We start from the raw sequence: 15,522 nt of genomic DNA on the forward strand, positions 1-15,522 counted from the left end.
TGAAAGAGGAGAGAGAGAGGAGGGGAAAGAGAGATAGAGAGGGAGGGGAAAGAGAGAGGGAGGAGAGAGGGAGGGGAGAGAGAGGGAGAGAGGGAGGGGAGAGAGGGGGAGAGAGGGAGGGGAGAGAGAGGGAGAGTGGGAGGGGAGAGAGAGGGAGAGTGGGAGGGAGAGAGAGAGAGAGAGAGAGAGAGGGAGGTGGGGGAAGAGAGAGAGAGGGAGGGAGGGGAAAGAGAGAGAGTGGGAGCGGAGGGAGGGAGAGAGAGGGAGGGGAGAGAGAGAGAGAGGGAGAGAGAGGAGGGAGGGGAGAGGGAGGGGGGGAGGAGAGAGAGAGGGAGAGAGGGAGGGGAGAGAGAGAGAGAGAGGGAGGGGAGAGAGAGAGAGACGGAGAGGGAGCGAGAGAAGGAGGAGAGAGAGAAGGAGGAGAAAGTGAGGGAGGGAGTGGAGAGAGAGAGTGAGGGAGGCAGGGAGAGAGAGAGTGAGGGAGGGAGCGGAAAGAGAGAGAGAGAGAGTGAGGGTGGGTAAGAGAGGGAGAAGGAGGAGAGAGAGAGAGGGAGGGGAGAGAGAGAGTGAGGGAGGGGTGAGAGAGAAAGAGAGGGTGGGGAAAGAGAGAGAGAGAGATGGAGGGGAAAGAGAGAGAGAGAGGAAGGGGAGAGAGAGAGAGAGCGAGGGGAGAGAGAGTGAGGGAGGGAGTGGTGTTAGAGAGTGAGAGTGGTGTGAGAGAGTGAGGGAGGGAGGGGAAAGAGAGAGAGAGGGAGGGGAGAGAGAGAGAGAGCGGGAGGGTGGGGAGAGAGAGAGTGAGGGAGGGTGAGGAGAGAGAGCGTGATGGAGGGAGGGAGGGGAGAGAGTGAGGGAGGGAGGGAAAGAGAGTGATGGAGGGAGGGGAAAGAGAGAGTGAGGGAGACAGGGGAAAGAGGGAGGGAGGGAGGGGGAAGAGAGTGAGGGAGGGAGGGGAAAGAGAGAGAGAGAGAGAGGGGAAAGAGAGAGAGCGAGGGAGGGAGGGGAGAGAGAGAGGGTTGGGAGAGAGATAGAGAGGGAGAGAGGAAGGGGAGAGAGAGAAGGAGGAGAGAGAGAGGGAGAGAGAGAAGGAGGAGAGAGAGAGGGAGGAGGGGAGAGAGAGAGAGGGAGGGAGGGGAGAGAGAGAGACGGAGGGGAGAGAGAGTGAGGGAGGGAGGGGAGTGAGAGAGTGAGGGAGGGAGGGGAAAGAGACCGAGAGGGAGGAGAGAGAGAGAGGGAGGGGAGAGAGAGAGAGAGAGAGGGAGGGAGGAAGAGAGTGAGGGAGGGTGGGGAGAGAGAGCGTGAGGCAGAGAGGGAAAGAGAGTGAGGGAGGGAGGGGAAAGAAAGTGAGGGAGGGAGGGGAAAGAGAGAGCGAGAGAGGGATTGGAAAGAGAGAGAGCGAGGGAGGGAGGGTAGAGAGAGAGGGAGGGCAGAGAGAGAGACAGAGGGAGGGGAGCGAGAGAGAGGGAGAGAGGGAGGGGAGATAGAGAGAGACCGAGGGAGGGGAGAGAGAGAGCGGGAGGGGAATGAGAGGGATGGGAGACAGAGAGAGAGAGGGAGGGGAGAGACAGGGAGGGGAGAGAGAGGGAGGGGAGAGAGAGAGGGAGAAGCAGATGGAGGAGGGGAGAGAGAGAGTGAGGGAGGGAGGGGAAAGAGAGAGAGAGGGAGGGAGGGGAAAGAGAGAGAGAGGGAGGGGAAAGATGTGGAGAGGGAGGTGAGAGAGAGAGGGAGGGGAGAGAGAGAGTGAGGGTGGTAGGGGAGAGAGGGAGTGAGGGAGGAAGGGGAAAGAGCATGAGGGAGGGGAAAGAGAGAGAGAGTGAGGGAGGGTTAAGAGAGAGAGAGAGGGGAAAGAGAGAGAGAGAGAGAGGGAGGGGAGAGAGAGCGAGAGGAAGGGGAGAGAGAGAGAGAGGAAGGGGAGAGAGAGAGAGAGGAAGGGGAGAGAGAGAGAGGGAGGAGAGAGAGTGAGGGAGGGAGGGCAGTGAGAGAGTGAGGGAGGGAGGGGAGTGAGAGAGTGAGGGAGGGAGGAGAGAGAGAGAGAGGGAGGAGAGAGAGAGAGAGGGAGGAGAGAGAGAGAGAGGAGAGAGAGAGAGAGAGGGGGGGAGAGAGAGAGTGAGGGAGGGAGGGGAGAGAGAGAGTGAGGGAGGGTGGGGAGAGAGAGTGAGTGAGGGAGGGAGGGGAGAGAGTGAGGGAGGGAGGGGCGAGAGGGGGGGGAGGGGAGAGAGAGTGAGGGAGAGAGGGGAAAGAGAGAGTGAGGGAGGGAGGGGAAAGAGAGAGGGAGGGAGGGGAAAGAGAGTGAGAGAGAGGGAGGGGAAAGAGAGAGAGAGGGAGGGAGGGGAGAGTGAGAGAGAGAGAGAGGTAGGGCAGAGAATGAGATACAGAGGGCGGGGAGAGAGAGAGACGGAGGGAGGAGAGAGAGAGTGGGAGGGGAAAGAGAGTGAGGGAGGGAGGGGAAAGAGGGAGAGAGAGAGGGAGGGGAAAGAGGGAGAGAGAGAGGGAGGGGAAAGAGAGAGAGAGAGAGGGGGGAAAGAGGGAGAGAGAGAGGGAGGGGAAAGAGAGAGAGAGAGGGAGGAAAGAGAGAGACAGGAGAGAGAGAGGGAGGAAAGAGAGAGGGAGGGGAGAGAGAGAGAGAGGGAGGGGAGAGAGAGAGAGAGAGGGAGGGTGAGAGAGAGAGAGAGGGAGGGGTGAGAGAGAGAGAGAGGGAGGGGAGTGAGAGAGAGAGAGAGAGAGAGAGGGAGGGGAGAGAGAGAGAGAGAGGGAGGGGAGAGAGAGAGAGAGAGGGAGGGGAGAGAGAGATAGACCGAGGGAGGGGAGAGAGAGAGAGGGAGGAGAGAGGGAGGGGAGAGAGAGAGGGAGGGGAGGGAAAGAGAGAGAGATAGAGGTAGGGGAAAGAGAGAGAGAGAGAGAGGGAGGGGAAAGAGAGAGAGAGAGAGGGAGGGAAAGAGAGAGAGAGAGAGAGGGAGGGGAGAGAGAGAGAGGGAGAGAGGGAGGGGTGAGAGAGAGTGAGAGAGTGAGGGGGAGATGGAGGGGGAGGGAAGAGAGAGAGAGAGAGGGAGGGAAAAGAGAGAGTGAGGGAGGGAGGGGAGAGAGAGAGTGAGGGAAGGAGGGGAAAGAGAGGGAGGGGAAAGAGAGAGAGAGTGAGGGAGGGGAAAGAGAGAGAGAGAGAGGGAGGGAGAGAGAGATAGAGAGGGAGGGGAGAGAGAGAGGGAGGGAGTGGAGTGAGAGAGAGAGAGGGGGAGGGAGGGGAGTGAGAGTAAGGAGGGAGGGAAAAGAGAGAGGGAGGGGAGAGAGAGAGTGAGGGAGGGAGGGGAGAGAGAGAGTGAGGGAGGGTGGGGAGAGAGAGAGAGAGGGAGGGAGGAGAGAGGGAGTGGGAGGGGAAAGAGAGAGAGAGGGAAGGGAAAGAGAGTGAGGCAGGGAGGGGAAGAGAGAGAGAGAGAGGGAGGGGAAAGAGAGAGAGAGAGAGAGGGAGGGGAAAGGGAGAGAGAGGGAGGGGAAAGAGAGAGATAGAGGGAGGGAAAGAGAGAGATAGAGGGAGGGGAGAGAGAGGGAGAGAGGGAGGGAGAGAGTGGGAGGGGAGAGAGAGAGTGGGAGGGGAGAGAGAGAGTGGGAGGGGAGAGAGAGAGTGGGAGGGGAGAGAGCGAGGGAGGGAAAGAGAGAGAGAGGGAGGGAGGGGAAAGAGAGAGAGAGGGAGCGGAGGGAGGGAGAGAGAGGGAGAGTGGGAGTGGAGAGAGAGGGAGGGGAGAGAGAGAGAGAGGGAGAGAGAGAGAGGGAAGGGAGATAGTGAGAGAGGGAGAGAGAGGGAGGGGAGAGAGAGAGGGAGAGAGGGAGGGGTGAGAGAGGGAGGGGAGAGAGAGAGAGAGAGGGAGGGGAGAGAGAGAGAGAGGGAGAGAGAGAAGGAGGAGAGAGTGAGGGAGGGAGGGGAGAGAGAGTGAGGGAGGGAGGGGAGAGAGTGAGTGAGGGAGGGAGGGGAGAGAGAGAGAGAGAGGGAGAGAGAGAGAGGGAGAAGGAGGAGAGAGAGAGAGGGAGGGGAGAGAGAAAGAGAGGGAGGGGAAAGAGAGAGAGAGAGAGGGAGGGGAAAGAGAGAGACAGGGAGAGGGGAGAGAGAGTGAGGGAGGGAGGGGAGTGAGAGTGTGAGGGACGGAGGGGAAAGAGAGAGAGAGGGAGGGAGAAGAGAGAGCGGGAGGGTGGGGAGAGAGAGAGTGAGGGAGGGTGGGGAGAGAGAGTGTGACGGAGGAGGGGGAAGAGAGTGAGGGAGACAGGGGAAAGAGAGAGTGAGGGAGGGAGGGGGAAGAGAGTGAGGGAGGAGGGGGAAAGAGAGAGGGAGGGAAAGAGAGAGAGCGAGGGAGGGAGGGGAGCGAGAGAGTGAGGGAGGGAGGAGAGAGAGAGAGAGGGAGGAGAGAGAGAGAGAGAGGGGTGGGAGAGAGAGAGTGAGGGAGGGAGGGGAGAGAGAGAGTGAGGGAGGGTGGGCAGAGAGAGAGTGAGGGAGGGTGGGGAGAGAGAGTGAGTGAGGGAGGGAGGGGAGAGAGTGAGGGAGGGAGGGGCGAGAGGGAGGGAGGGAGGGGAGAGAGAGTGAGGGAGAGAGGGGAGAGAGAGAGTGAGGGAGGGAGGGGAAAGAGAGAGGGAGGGAGGGGAAAGAGAGTGAGAGAGAGGGAGGGGAAAGAGAGAGAGAGGGAGGGAGGGGAGAGTGAGAGAGAGAGAGAGGTAGGGCAGAGAATGAGATTCAGAGGGCGGGGAGAGAGAGAGACGGAGGGAGGAGAGAGAGAGTGGGAGGGGAAAGAGAGTGAGGGAGGGAGGGAGGGGAAAGAGGGAGAGAGAGAGGGAGGGTTAAGAGACAGAGAGAGAGAGGGAGGGGAAAGAGAGAGAGAGAGAGAGAGGGGAAAGAGGGAGAGAGAGAGGGAGGGGAAAGAGAGAGAGAGAGGGAGGAAAGAGAGAGGGAGGAAAGAGAGAGGGAGGAAAGAGAGAGGGAGGGGAGAGAGAGAGAGAGGGAGGGGAGAGAGAGAGAGAGAGGGAGGGGAGAGAGAGAGAGAGAGAGAGGGAGGGGAGAGAGAGAGAGAGAGGGAGGGGAGAGAGAGATAGACCGAGGGAGGGGAGAGAGAGAGAGGGAGGAGAGAGGGAGGGGAGAGAGAGAGGGAGGGGAGGGAAAGAGAGAGAGATAGAGGTAGGGGAAAGAGAGAGAGAGAGAGAGGGAGGGGAAAGAGAGAGAGAGAGAGAGAGAGGGAGGGGAGAGAGAGAGAGGGAGAGAGGGAGGGGTGAGAGAGAGTGAGAGAGTGAGGGGGAGATGGAGGGGGAGGGAGAGAGAGAGAGAGAGGGAGGAGAGAGAGTGAGGAGGGAAAAGAGAGAGTGAGGGAGGGAGGGGAGAGAGAGATAGAGAGGGAGGGGAGAGAGAGAGGGAGTGGGAGGGGAAAGAGAGAGAGAGGGAAGGGAAAGAGAGTGAGGCAGGGAGGGGAAAGAGAGAGAGAGAGGGGGAGGGGAAAGAGAGAGAGAGAGAGAGGGAGGGGAAAGAGAGAGAGAGGGAGGGGAAGAGAGAGAGAGAGAGGGAGGGGAAAGAGAGAGAGGGAGGGGAGAGAGAGGGAGAGATGGAGGGGGGAGAGAGGGAGCGAGGGAGGGAGGGGAGAGAGAGAGAGGGAGGGCAGAGAGAGAGGGACTGAGGGAGGGGAGAGAGAGAGCGAGAGATGGTGGAGAGAGAGAGAAAGAGGGAGGGAGAGAGAGAGAGAGAGAGAGAGAGAGAGAGGGAGGGGAGATAGAGAGAGACCGAGGGAGGGGAGAGAGACCGAGGGAGGGGAGAGAGACAGAGGGGGAGGGGAGGGGAGAGAGAGAGGGAGGGGAGAGAGAGAAGAAGGGGAGAGAGAGGGAGGGGAGAGAGAGAAAGAGGGAGAGAGAGAAGGAGAGAGAGAGGTAGGGAGGGGAAGAGAGAGAGAGAGGGAGGGAGGGGAGAGAGAGAGTGAGGGAGGGAGGGGAGAGAGTGAGGGAGGGAGGGGAAAGAGAGAGGGAGGGAGGGAGGGAGGGGAAAGAGATGGAGAGGCTGGAGAGAGAGAGAGGGAGAGGCTGGAGAGAGAGAGGGTGGGGAGAGAGGGAGTGAGGGTGGGAGGGGAAAGAGCGAGAGAGAGAGAGGGAGGGGAAAGAGAGAGAGAGAGAGGAAGGGGATCGAGAGAGGGGAGAGAGAGAGAGGTAGGGGAAAGAGAGAGAGGTAGGGGAAAGAGAGAGAGGGAGGGGAAAGAGGGAGAGAGGGAGGGGAGAGAGAGAGAGAGGGAGGGAGAGAGAGGGAGAGAGAGGGAGAGAGAGGGAGGGGAGAGGGAGAGAGAGGGAGGGGAGAGGGAGAGAGAGGGAGGGGAGAGAGAGAGGGAGGGAGGGAGGGGGGAGAGGGAGGGAGGGAGGGGGGAGAGAGAGGGAGGGAGGGGGGAGAGAGAGGGAGAGAGGAGAGGAGGGGAGAGAGAGAGGGAGGGGAGAGAGAGAGGGAGGGGAGAGAGAGAGGGAGGGGAGAGAGAGAGGGAGGGAAGAGAGAGAGAGAGGGAGAGAGAGAAGGTGGAGAGAGAGAGAGGGAGAGAGAGAAGGTGGAGAGAGAGAAGGAGGAGAGTGAGGGAGGGAGGAGAAAGAGAGAGTGAGGGAGGGAGGGGAGGGAGGGGAGAGAGGGAGGGAGGGGAGAGAGGGAGGGAGGGGAAAGAGCGTGAGGGAGGGGAAAGAGAGAGAGAGTGAGGGAGGGTTAAGAGAGAGAGTGAGGGAGGGGTAAGAGAGAGAGAGTGAGGGAGGGTTAAGAGAGAGAGTGAGGGAGGGGAAAGAGAGAGAGAGAGGGAGGGGAGATAGAGAGAGACCGAGGGAGGGGAGAGAGACAGAGAGAGGGAGTGGAGAGAGAGGGAGTGGAGAGAGAGGGAGGGAGAGAGAGAGAGGGAGGGGAGAGAGAGAGAGAGGGAGAGAGAGAAGGAGGGGAGAGAGAGGGAGGGAGGAGAGAGGGAGAGGAGGGGAGAGAGAGAGAGGGAGGGGAGAGAGAGAGAGGGAGGGGAGAGAGAGGGAGAGAGAGAAGGTGGAGAGAGAGAGGGGGAGAGAAGGTGGAGAGAGAGGGAGAGACAGAAGGAGGAGAGAGAGAGGGAGGGAGGGGAAAGAGAGAGAGAGGGAGGGAGGGGAAAGAGAGAGTGAGGGAGGGAGGGGAGAGAGAGAGTGAGGGAGGGAGGGGAGAGAGGGAGTGAGGGTGGGAGGGGAAAGAGCGTGAGGGAGGGGAAAGAGAGAGAGAGAGTGAGGGAGGGGTAAGAGAGAGAGAGCGAGGGAGGGGAAATAGAGAGAGAGAGGGAGGGGAAAGAGAGAGAGAGAGAGGGGGAAAGAGAGATAGAGGGTGGGGAAAGAGAGTGAGAGAGAGGAAGGGGAGAGAGAGAGAGAGGAAGGGGAGAGAGAGAGAGAGAGAGAGAGAGGGAGGGGGGAGAGAGAGAGAGAGAGAGGGAGGGGAGAGAGAGAGACGGAGGGGAGTGAGAGAGGGAGGGGAGAGAGAGAGAGACCGAGGGAGGGGAAAGAGAGAGAGGGAAGAGAGAGAGGGAAGAGAGGGAGGGGAAAGATAGAGAGAGAGAGAGGGAGGGGAAAGAGAGAGAGAGAGGGAGGGGAAAGAGAGAGAGAGAGAGAGGGAGGGGAAAGAGAGAGAGAGAGAGAGGGAGGGGAAAGAGAGAGAGAGAGAGAGGGAGGGGAAAGAGAGAGAGAGAGAGAGAGGGAGGGGAAAGAGAGAGAGAGAGGGAGGGGAAAGAGAGAGAGAGAGAGAGAGGGGAAAGAGAGAGAGAGAGAGGGAGGGGAGAGAGAGAGCGAGAGAGGGAGGGGAGAGAGAGAGCGATAGAGGGAGGGGAGAGAGCGAGAGAGGGAGGGTAGAGAGAGAGAGAGGGAGGGTAGAGAGAGAGAGAGGGAGGGTAGAGAGAGAGAGAGGGAGGGGAGAGAGAGAGAGGGAGGGTGGAGAGAGTGAGTGAGGGTGGGAGGGGAAAGGGAGTGAGGGAGGGAGGGGAAAGAGAGAGAGAGAGAGGGAGGGGAGAGAGAGTGAGAGAGTGAGGGGAGAGAGAGTGAGAGAGGGAGGGGAGAGAGAGTGAGAGAGGGAGGGGGAAGAGAGAGAGAGAGAGGGAGGGGAAAGAGAGAGAGAGAGAGAGGGAGGGGAGAGAGAGAGTGAGAGAGGGAGGGGAGAGAGAGAGTGAGAGAGGGAGGGGAGAGAGAGAGAGTGAGAGAGGGAGGGGAGAGAGAGAGAGTGAGAGAGGAAGGGGAGAGAGAGAGAGTGAGAGAGGGAGGGGAGAGAGAGAGTGAGAGAGGGAGGGGAGAGAGAGAGTGGGAGGGGGAGGGAAGAGAGAGGGAGGGGGATTAGAGGGGAGAGGGAAGGGGATTGGAGGGGAGAGCAAAGGTGTTTGGAGGGGAGAGGGAGGGGGTGGGTGTTTGGAGGGGAGGGTGTGGGGGATTGCAGGGGAGAGGGAGGGAGATTGGGGAGAGAGTGGGGCTGGAGGGAGAGAGGGGTTGGAGGGAGGAGAAGGAGCGAGGTGTTGGAGGGAGGAGAGCGAGAGAGGTTGGGTGGCACGAGCAGCAGATAATGGGGGAGAGTGATGGGGAAAGAGAGAGAGGGGAAGAGGTCTGGACATTGAGGCAGGAGAGATGTGCACAGTGGAGAGTTGCGCCTTGGTTAGCACTGCAGCCTCACAGCTCCAGCGACCCGGCGTCAATTCTGGGTACTGCCTGTGTGGACTTTGCAAGTTCTCCCTCTGTCTGCGTGGGCTTCCTCTGGGTCCTCCGTATTCCTCCCACATGCCCAAAGACTTGCAGGTTGACAGGTAAATTGGCCATTATAAATTGCCCCTAGTATAGGTAGGTGGTAGGGAAATATAGGGACAGGTGGGGATGTGGTAGGAATATGGGATTAGTGTAGGATTAGTATAAATGGGTGTTTGATGGTCGGCACAGACTCGGTGGGCCGAAGGGCCTGTTTCAGTGCTGTATCTCTAACTAACTAACTAACTAAAAAAGAATGATCAAGGTCATTCCTGACAGATGGACATCTGACTGGAATCTCCGCATCGCTACATCAAGTGTGCAGGCAGACATTGACTACATGAACAAGCAAAAACAATGGCAGGTATCTCACGAATTAGGGAGAAATGTTTTTTAAATCAGACTGCGTTTTGATGGCCTTAAGTTGGCTATATACTTCATATACTGATTAATTGCCCCCATGTCCGTGGCTATCAATAATTTTGTTAAATGTCCTTGGTGCAACATGTTGCTGCCTTTCCCTGCATCCATACCAGGCGACTTATCTTCGCTAAGCATGGCCAGCTTTTGCAGCACATCCTGCTTCTCAATTTTTACTGCCTCCATTACCTTTGTCATCTCCATTTCTGCCAGTATTTTGTCAGCATCTTCTTCCTTAGTAAACACTGATGCAAAGTACTCATTAATTATTTTAGCCTTGCATCTTGATATATATAAAATAAAAATCAGATTTCATTCTTTTTCTCTGCTTCAAATTTTGATATGATTCCTCCCAAGCTTATTTCTTTCCCTGAGCTTCAAATGTGCTTCCCTATATTGGCCAAGCAAAGTCTGCTGTGATGAGGGGTTTCTAATATCTTGTCCATTGCTGCTAAATAGAATATATTTAGTTAAATAATCAAACAGCCTCATAGTAACAATTTGGGATTATTTTCTTCAATCAATTTCAGGCTACAGTAACCATAAAGCCAGTAAATGTTACGCAGCTTTTATGCACATTAGTGAACGGCACAAACGCTGATCTCTTTTTTTTTTGTCTTCAAGTCAGCCAATCAAAGCAGATGTTCTTTTTATCCATGGTCTGCTGGGAGCAGCTTTTAAAACATGGCGGCAGAAGGACAACAGTGGTGTGGCGGACAAGGATGCCAATTACACAGAATGTTGGCCAAAGGTATCAGTGAAACTTATCTGAACTTTCTGGATTTGATGCTCTTTTGTTTATGATCAGTTTTGTATCACACTTAACTCAGCTATATATGTAGAAATACTTCTGTTATTATCACAGAATTGTACAGCACAGAGGAGGCCGTTTGGCCTATCATACCTATGCCAACTGTTTTAAATAGCTGTGTAATTAAACCTACTCCCCTGCTCTTTCCTCATAGTTCTGCAGCTTTTCCCCTTCAATTATTTGTACCATTTCCTTTTGAAAGTTACTACTGAATCTGCTTCCTCCACCTTTTCATGGCAATTCAATATCATTATTATTTATTTCCAGGGATGAGGGATTTTAGCCACAAGGTTAGGTTGGAGAAGCTGGTGTTGTTCTTGGAGGCAGAGATTGAGGGGAGATTTGATAGAGGTGTGCAAGATTATGACAGGTTTAGATAAGGTAGACAAAGAAAAGCTATTCCCATTAGCTGATGGTACAAGGACTAGGGAACACAGATTAAAGGTTTTTGGCAGGAGAAACGGGGGATGTGAGGAAGAACGTTTTTACACAGTGAGTGGTAATGACCTGGAACGCGCTGCCTACGAGGGTGGTGGAAGCGGAGACAGTTAATGATTTCAAAAGGAAGTTAGATGGACACTTGAGGGAAATGAACTTACAGGGCGACAGGGATAGAGCGTGGGAATGGGACTGATTGGATTGCTCTGCAGAGCCAGCATGGACTCAGTGGGCCAAATGGCCTCCTTCTGTGCCATTGTGACTCTATGACTGATAATTAAGCGTTCCGGGGCGGAGGGTGTCTAACAGTATCAAAAGGAACGGCACTGTATGGCTGATGAACAGCAAAACCTATGCACTTGAAACGGATGTAAAATAAATCCAAGTGAAAAGTTGCTTTCCAAGATCAACTCAGATAAGCATGAAGGTCTTTGAATATATTTATTTCATTGCTGATGGAGTTCTGTGTAATTGCACCTCATTCAGTCATCGAAGTAACTGTTCAGCAGCCTTATATTTCTGTGCAAACCAAACTGCACTATTATCTGGGTGAAAATTACTTTGGATTTATGGCAATGAGTCATGGAGTAAATCCATATTAAAAAGCTTGCCTTTGACAAGGTCCCGCATGGCAGACTGGTACAAAAGGTGAAGTCACACGGGACCAGAGGCGAGCTGGCAAGATGGATACAGAACTGGCTCGGTCATCGAAGACAGAGGGTATCAGTGGATGGGTGTTTTTCTCAATGGAGGGATGTGACTAGTGGTGTTCCACAGGGATCAGTGCTGGGACCTTTGCTGTTTGTAGTATATATAAATGATTTGGAGGAAAATGTAAGTATTACTAAGATTAGTAAGTTTGCGGACGACACAAAGGTTGGTGGAGTTGCGGATAATGATGAGGATTGTCAGAGGATATAGATCGGTTGGAGACTTGGGCGGAGAAATGGCAGATGGAGTTTAATCCGGACAAACGTGAGGTAATGCATTTTGGAAGGTCTAATGCAGGTGGAAGGTGTACAATAAATGGCAGAACCCTTAGGAGTATTGACAGGCAGAGAGATCTGGACGTACAGGTCCACAGGTCACTGAAAGTGGCAACGCAGGTGGATCAGGTAGTCAAGAAGGCATACGGCATGCTTGCCTTCATCGGTCGGGGCATAGAGTATAAAAATTGGCAAGTCATGTTGCAGCTGTACAGAACCTTAGTTAGGCCACACTTAGAATATTGCGTGCAATTCTGGTCGCCACACTACCAGAAGGACGTGGAGGCTTTGGAGAGGGTAGAGAGGAGGTTTACCAGGATGTTGCCTGGTCTGGAGGGCATTAGCTATGAGGAGAGGTTGGAAAAACTCAGATTGTTTTCACTGGAGCGACGGAGGTGGAGGGGGCGACATGATAGAGGTTTACAAAGTTATGAGCGGCATGGACAGAGTGGATAGTCAGAAGCTTTTTCCCAGGGTGGAAGAGTCAGTTACTGGGGGACATAGGTTTAAGGTGCGAGGGGCAAAGTTTAGAGGGGATGTGCGAGGCAAGTTTTTTACACAGAGGGTAGTGAGTGCCTGGAACATGCTGCCAGGGGAGGTGGTGGAAGCAGGTACGATAGCGGCGTTTAAGAAACATCTTGACAAATATATGAATAGGAAGGGAATAGAGGGATATGGGCCCCGGAAGTGCAGAAGGTTTTAGTTTCGGCAGGCATCAAGATCGGCGCAGGCTTGGAGGGCCAAATGGCCTGTTCCTGTGCTGAACTGTTCTTTGTTCTTTGTTCTTGTTCTTTGTGTCTTATAAGCACTCTTGCATTGTCAAGAGATTTAACAGCCTATTGTGACTTCTTCATGCTTGCACACATATTATTTTTTAACTTGAAGTTCCAGGAACATGGAATAGAATTAATTCAAGCAGAATAATTCTTAGTCCGCCAACAGAATTCAAGTGAGCTCAGATTTCAGGACCAGATTTTCCCTAATATCGCACTTCCATACAATTAGGCTATTGTGAGATTAATTAAACCATACAGTGATATCTAGCTACCTAGTCTCTGACCCTCTGTTTGCCACAACATTTCTGCAGCGACTGATTTGCTCAATTGCACCCTCACCTCCACTTCTGATGCCCTAGTCCCCAATAAAAATATAAGTCTCTCTTGCCCTGGCCATTCCCCCAGGTACGACCCTCATCTCCTCTCCCTTAGGTCCACAGGATGCAGACTCGAAAGGATATGGTGGACAACTGGTTCAGCCATCCACTGCCTGATCTGGTTGGACCACTTAAAAAACTAAAATAAAAGCAAAGTACTGCAGATGCTGGAAATCTGAAATAAAAACAAAGTGCTGGAATTGCTCAGCAGGTCAGGCAGCATCTATTGAGAGAGAAGCAGGGTTGTTGTTTCAGGTCTGTTCCAAGTCAGGGAGGTGCATGGCTTGGAGGGAAACTTCAGGTCATGAATGGGGTGCCAATCATGTGGGTTGCTTTGTCCTGGATGCTGTCAAGCTTCTTGAAAGCTGTTGGAGCTGCATACATCCAGGCAAGTGGAGAGTGTTCTATCACACTCCTGTCTTGTGCCTTGTAGATGGTGGACAGGCTCTGGGGAGACAGGAGGTGAGAATTCCCAGCCTCTGACCTGCGTTTGTCGCCACAGCATTTATGTGGCTGGTCCAGTTCGGTTTCCGGTCAATGGTAACCCCCCCAGGGTGTTGTTAGTTGAGGATTCAGGGATGGTAATGCAATTGAACATCAAGGGGAGATGGTTAGATTCTCTCTTGTTTGAGATGGTCATTGCCCGAATGTTACTTGCTACTTATCAACCCAAGCCTGGATGTTGTCCAGGTCTTGCTGCATATGGACATGGGCTGCTTCAGTATCCGAGGAGTGGCGAATGGTGCTAAATATTGTGCAATGATCAGTGAACATCCCCACATCTGACCTTGTGATGGAGGGAAGGTCATTGATAAAGCAGCTGAATGTGGTTGGGCCTAGGACACTACCCTGCGGATCTCCTGCAGTGATGTCTTGGGACTGAGATGATTGACCTCCAACAACCACGTCCATCTTCCTTTGTGCCAGATATGTCTCCAACCAGCAGAGAGTTTTCCCCCTGATTCCCATTGACTCCAGTTTTGCTCGGGCTCCTTGATGCCATACTCAGTCAAATGCTGCCTTGATGTTGAGGGCAGCCACTCTCACCTCACCTCTTGAGTTCAGCTCTTTTGTCCATGTTTGGACCAAGGCTGTAAGGAGGTCAGGTGCTGAGTGGCCCTGGCAAAACCCAAACTGGGTGTCAGAGAGCAGGTTATTGTTGAGCAAGTGCCACTTGATAGCACTGTTATCGACCCCTTCTGTCACTTTGCTGATGATCGAGAGTAGACTGAAAGGACAGTAATTGGCCTGGTTGGATTTGTCTTACTTTTTTGTGCACAGGACATACCTGGGCAATTTTCCACATTGCCAGGTAGATGCCCGCATTGTACCTGCACTAGAACATCTTGGCTAGGGGCACAGCTAGTTCTCGAGCACAAGTCTTCAGTACTACTGCCGAATGTCGTCAGGGCCCAGAGCCTTTGCAGTATCTAGTGCCTTCAGCCGTTTCTTGATATCACATAGAGTGAATCGGATTGGCTGAAGACTGGCATCTGTGATGCTGGGGACCTCAGAAGGAGGCCGAGATGGAACATCTACTCAGCACTTCTGACTAAGATGGATGCAAATGCTTCAGCCTTGTCTTCTGATGTTCTGGGCTTCCCCAGTGTTGAGGATGGGAATACTTGTGGCGCCTCCTCCTCCAGTTAGTTGTTTAATTATCCATCACCATTCATGACTGGATGTAAAAGAACAAAGAACAGTACAGCAGGTCTGGCAGCATCTGTGGAAAGAGAAGCAGAGTTAACGTTTCGGGTCAGCGACCCTTCATCTTGACAAATACATGAATAGGATGGGAATAGAGGGATACGGACCCTGGAAGTGAAGAAGGTTTTAGTTCAGACAGGCATCATGATCGGCATCATGTTCTGATGAAGGGTCGCTGACCCGAAACGTTAACTCTGCTTCTCGTTCCACAGATGCTGCCAGACCTGTTGAGTGGTTCCAGCATTTCTTGTTTTTGTTTCAGAATTCCAGCACCCGCAGTATTTTGCTTTTATTAAAGAACAGTACAGCACAGGAACAGGCCATTCGACCCTCCAAGCCTGCGCCGATCATGATGCCTGTCTAAACTAAAACCTTCTTCACTTCCGGGGTCCGTATCCCTCGATTCCCATCCAATTCATGTATTTGTCAAGATGCCTCTTAAACATTGCTATGGTACCTGCTTCCACCACCTCCCCCGGCAGCAAGTTTCAGGCACTCACCACCCTCTGTGTAAAAAAACTTGCCTCGCAGATCCCCTCTAAACTTTGCCCCTCGCACCTTAAACCTATGTCCGCTTGTAACTGACTCTTCCACCCTGGGAAAAAGCTTCTGACTATCCATTCTGTCCATGTCACTCATAACTTTGTAAACCTCTATCATGTCGCCTCTCCACCTCCGTCGTTCCAGTGAAAACAATCCGAGTTTATCCAACATCTCCTCATCGCTAATACCCTCCAGACCAGGCAACATCCTGGTAAACCTCTTCTGTACCCTCTCCAAAGCCTCCACATCCTTCTGGTAGTGTGGCGACCAGAATTGTACCCAATATTCCAAGTGTGGCCGAACTAAGGTTAGAACATAGAACACAGTACAGCACAGTACAGGCCCTTCGGCCCACGATGTTGTGCAGAACCTTTAACCTACTCTAAGATCAAACTAACTACCTACCCTTCATTCTACGATCATCCATGTACCTATCCAAGAGTCGCTTAAATGCCCCTAATGTATCTGCTTCTACCACCACTGCTGGCAGCGCATTCCACGCACCCACCACTCTCTGTGTAAAGAACCTACCTCTGACATCTCCCCGAAACCTTCCTCCAATCACCTTAAAATTATGCCCCCTGGTGATAGCCCTTTCCACCCTGGATAAAATTCTCTGGCTATCTACTCTATCTATGCCTCTCATCATCTTGTACCCCTCTATCAAGTCACCTCTCATCCTTCTTCGCTCCAATGAGAAAAGCCCTAGCTCCCTCAACCTTTCTTCGTAGGACATGCCCTCCAGTCCAGGCAGCATC

At 53.7% G+C, this 15,522-nt stretch overlaps 1 protein-coding gene across 5 annotated transcripts in view; it reads left to right on the forward strand.

Moving 5' to 3' along the window:
• The window catches only part of serac1 (serine active site containing 1), a 523,253-nt gene that overhangs the window by 253,215 nt on the left and 254,516 nt on the right, over positions 1–15,522 (forward strand). For all 5 annotated transcript variants that reach the window (XM_068044720.1, XM_068044721.1, XM_068044722.1 and 2 more), the window contains one exon: positions 9,751–9,877. In XM_068044720.1, the coding sequence (XP_067900821.1) occupies positions 9,751–9,877 (127 nt within the window). The remainder of the gene's footprint in view (positions 1–9,750; positions 9,878–15,522) is intronic.

Source organism: Heterodontus francisci, chromosome 13 (assembly GCF_036365525.1).
Source record: "Heterodontus francisci isolate sHetFra1 chromosome 13, sHetFra1.hap1, whole genome shotgun sequence".
In the NCBI taxonomy this organism is placed as follows: Eukaryota; Metazoa; Chordata; class Chondrichthyes; order Heterodontiformes; family Heterodontidae; genus Heterodontus; species Heterodontus francisci.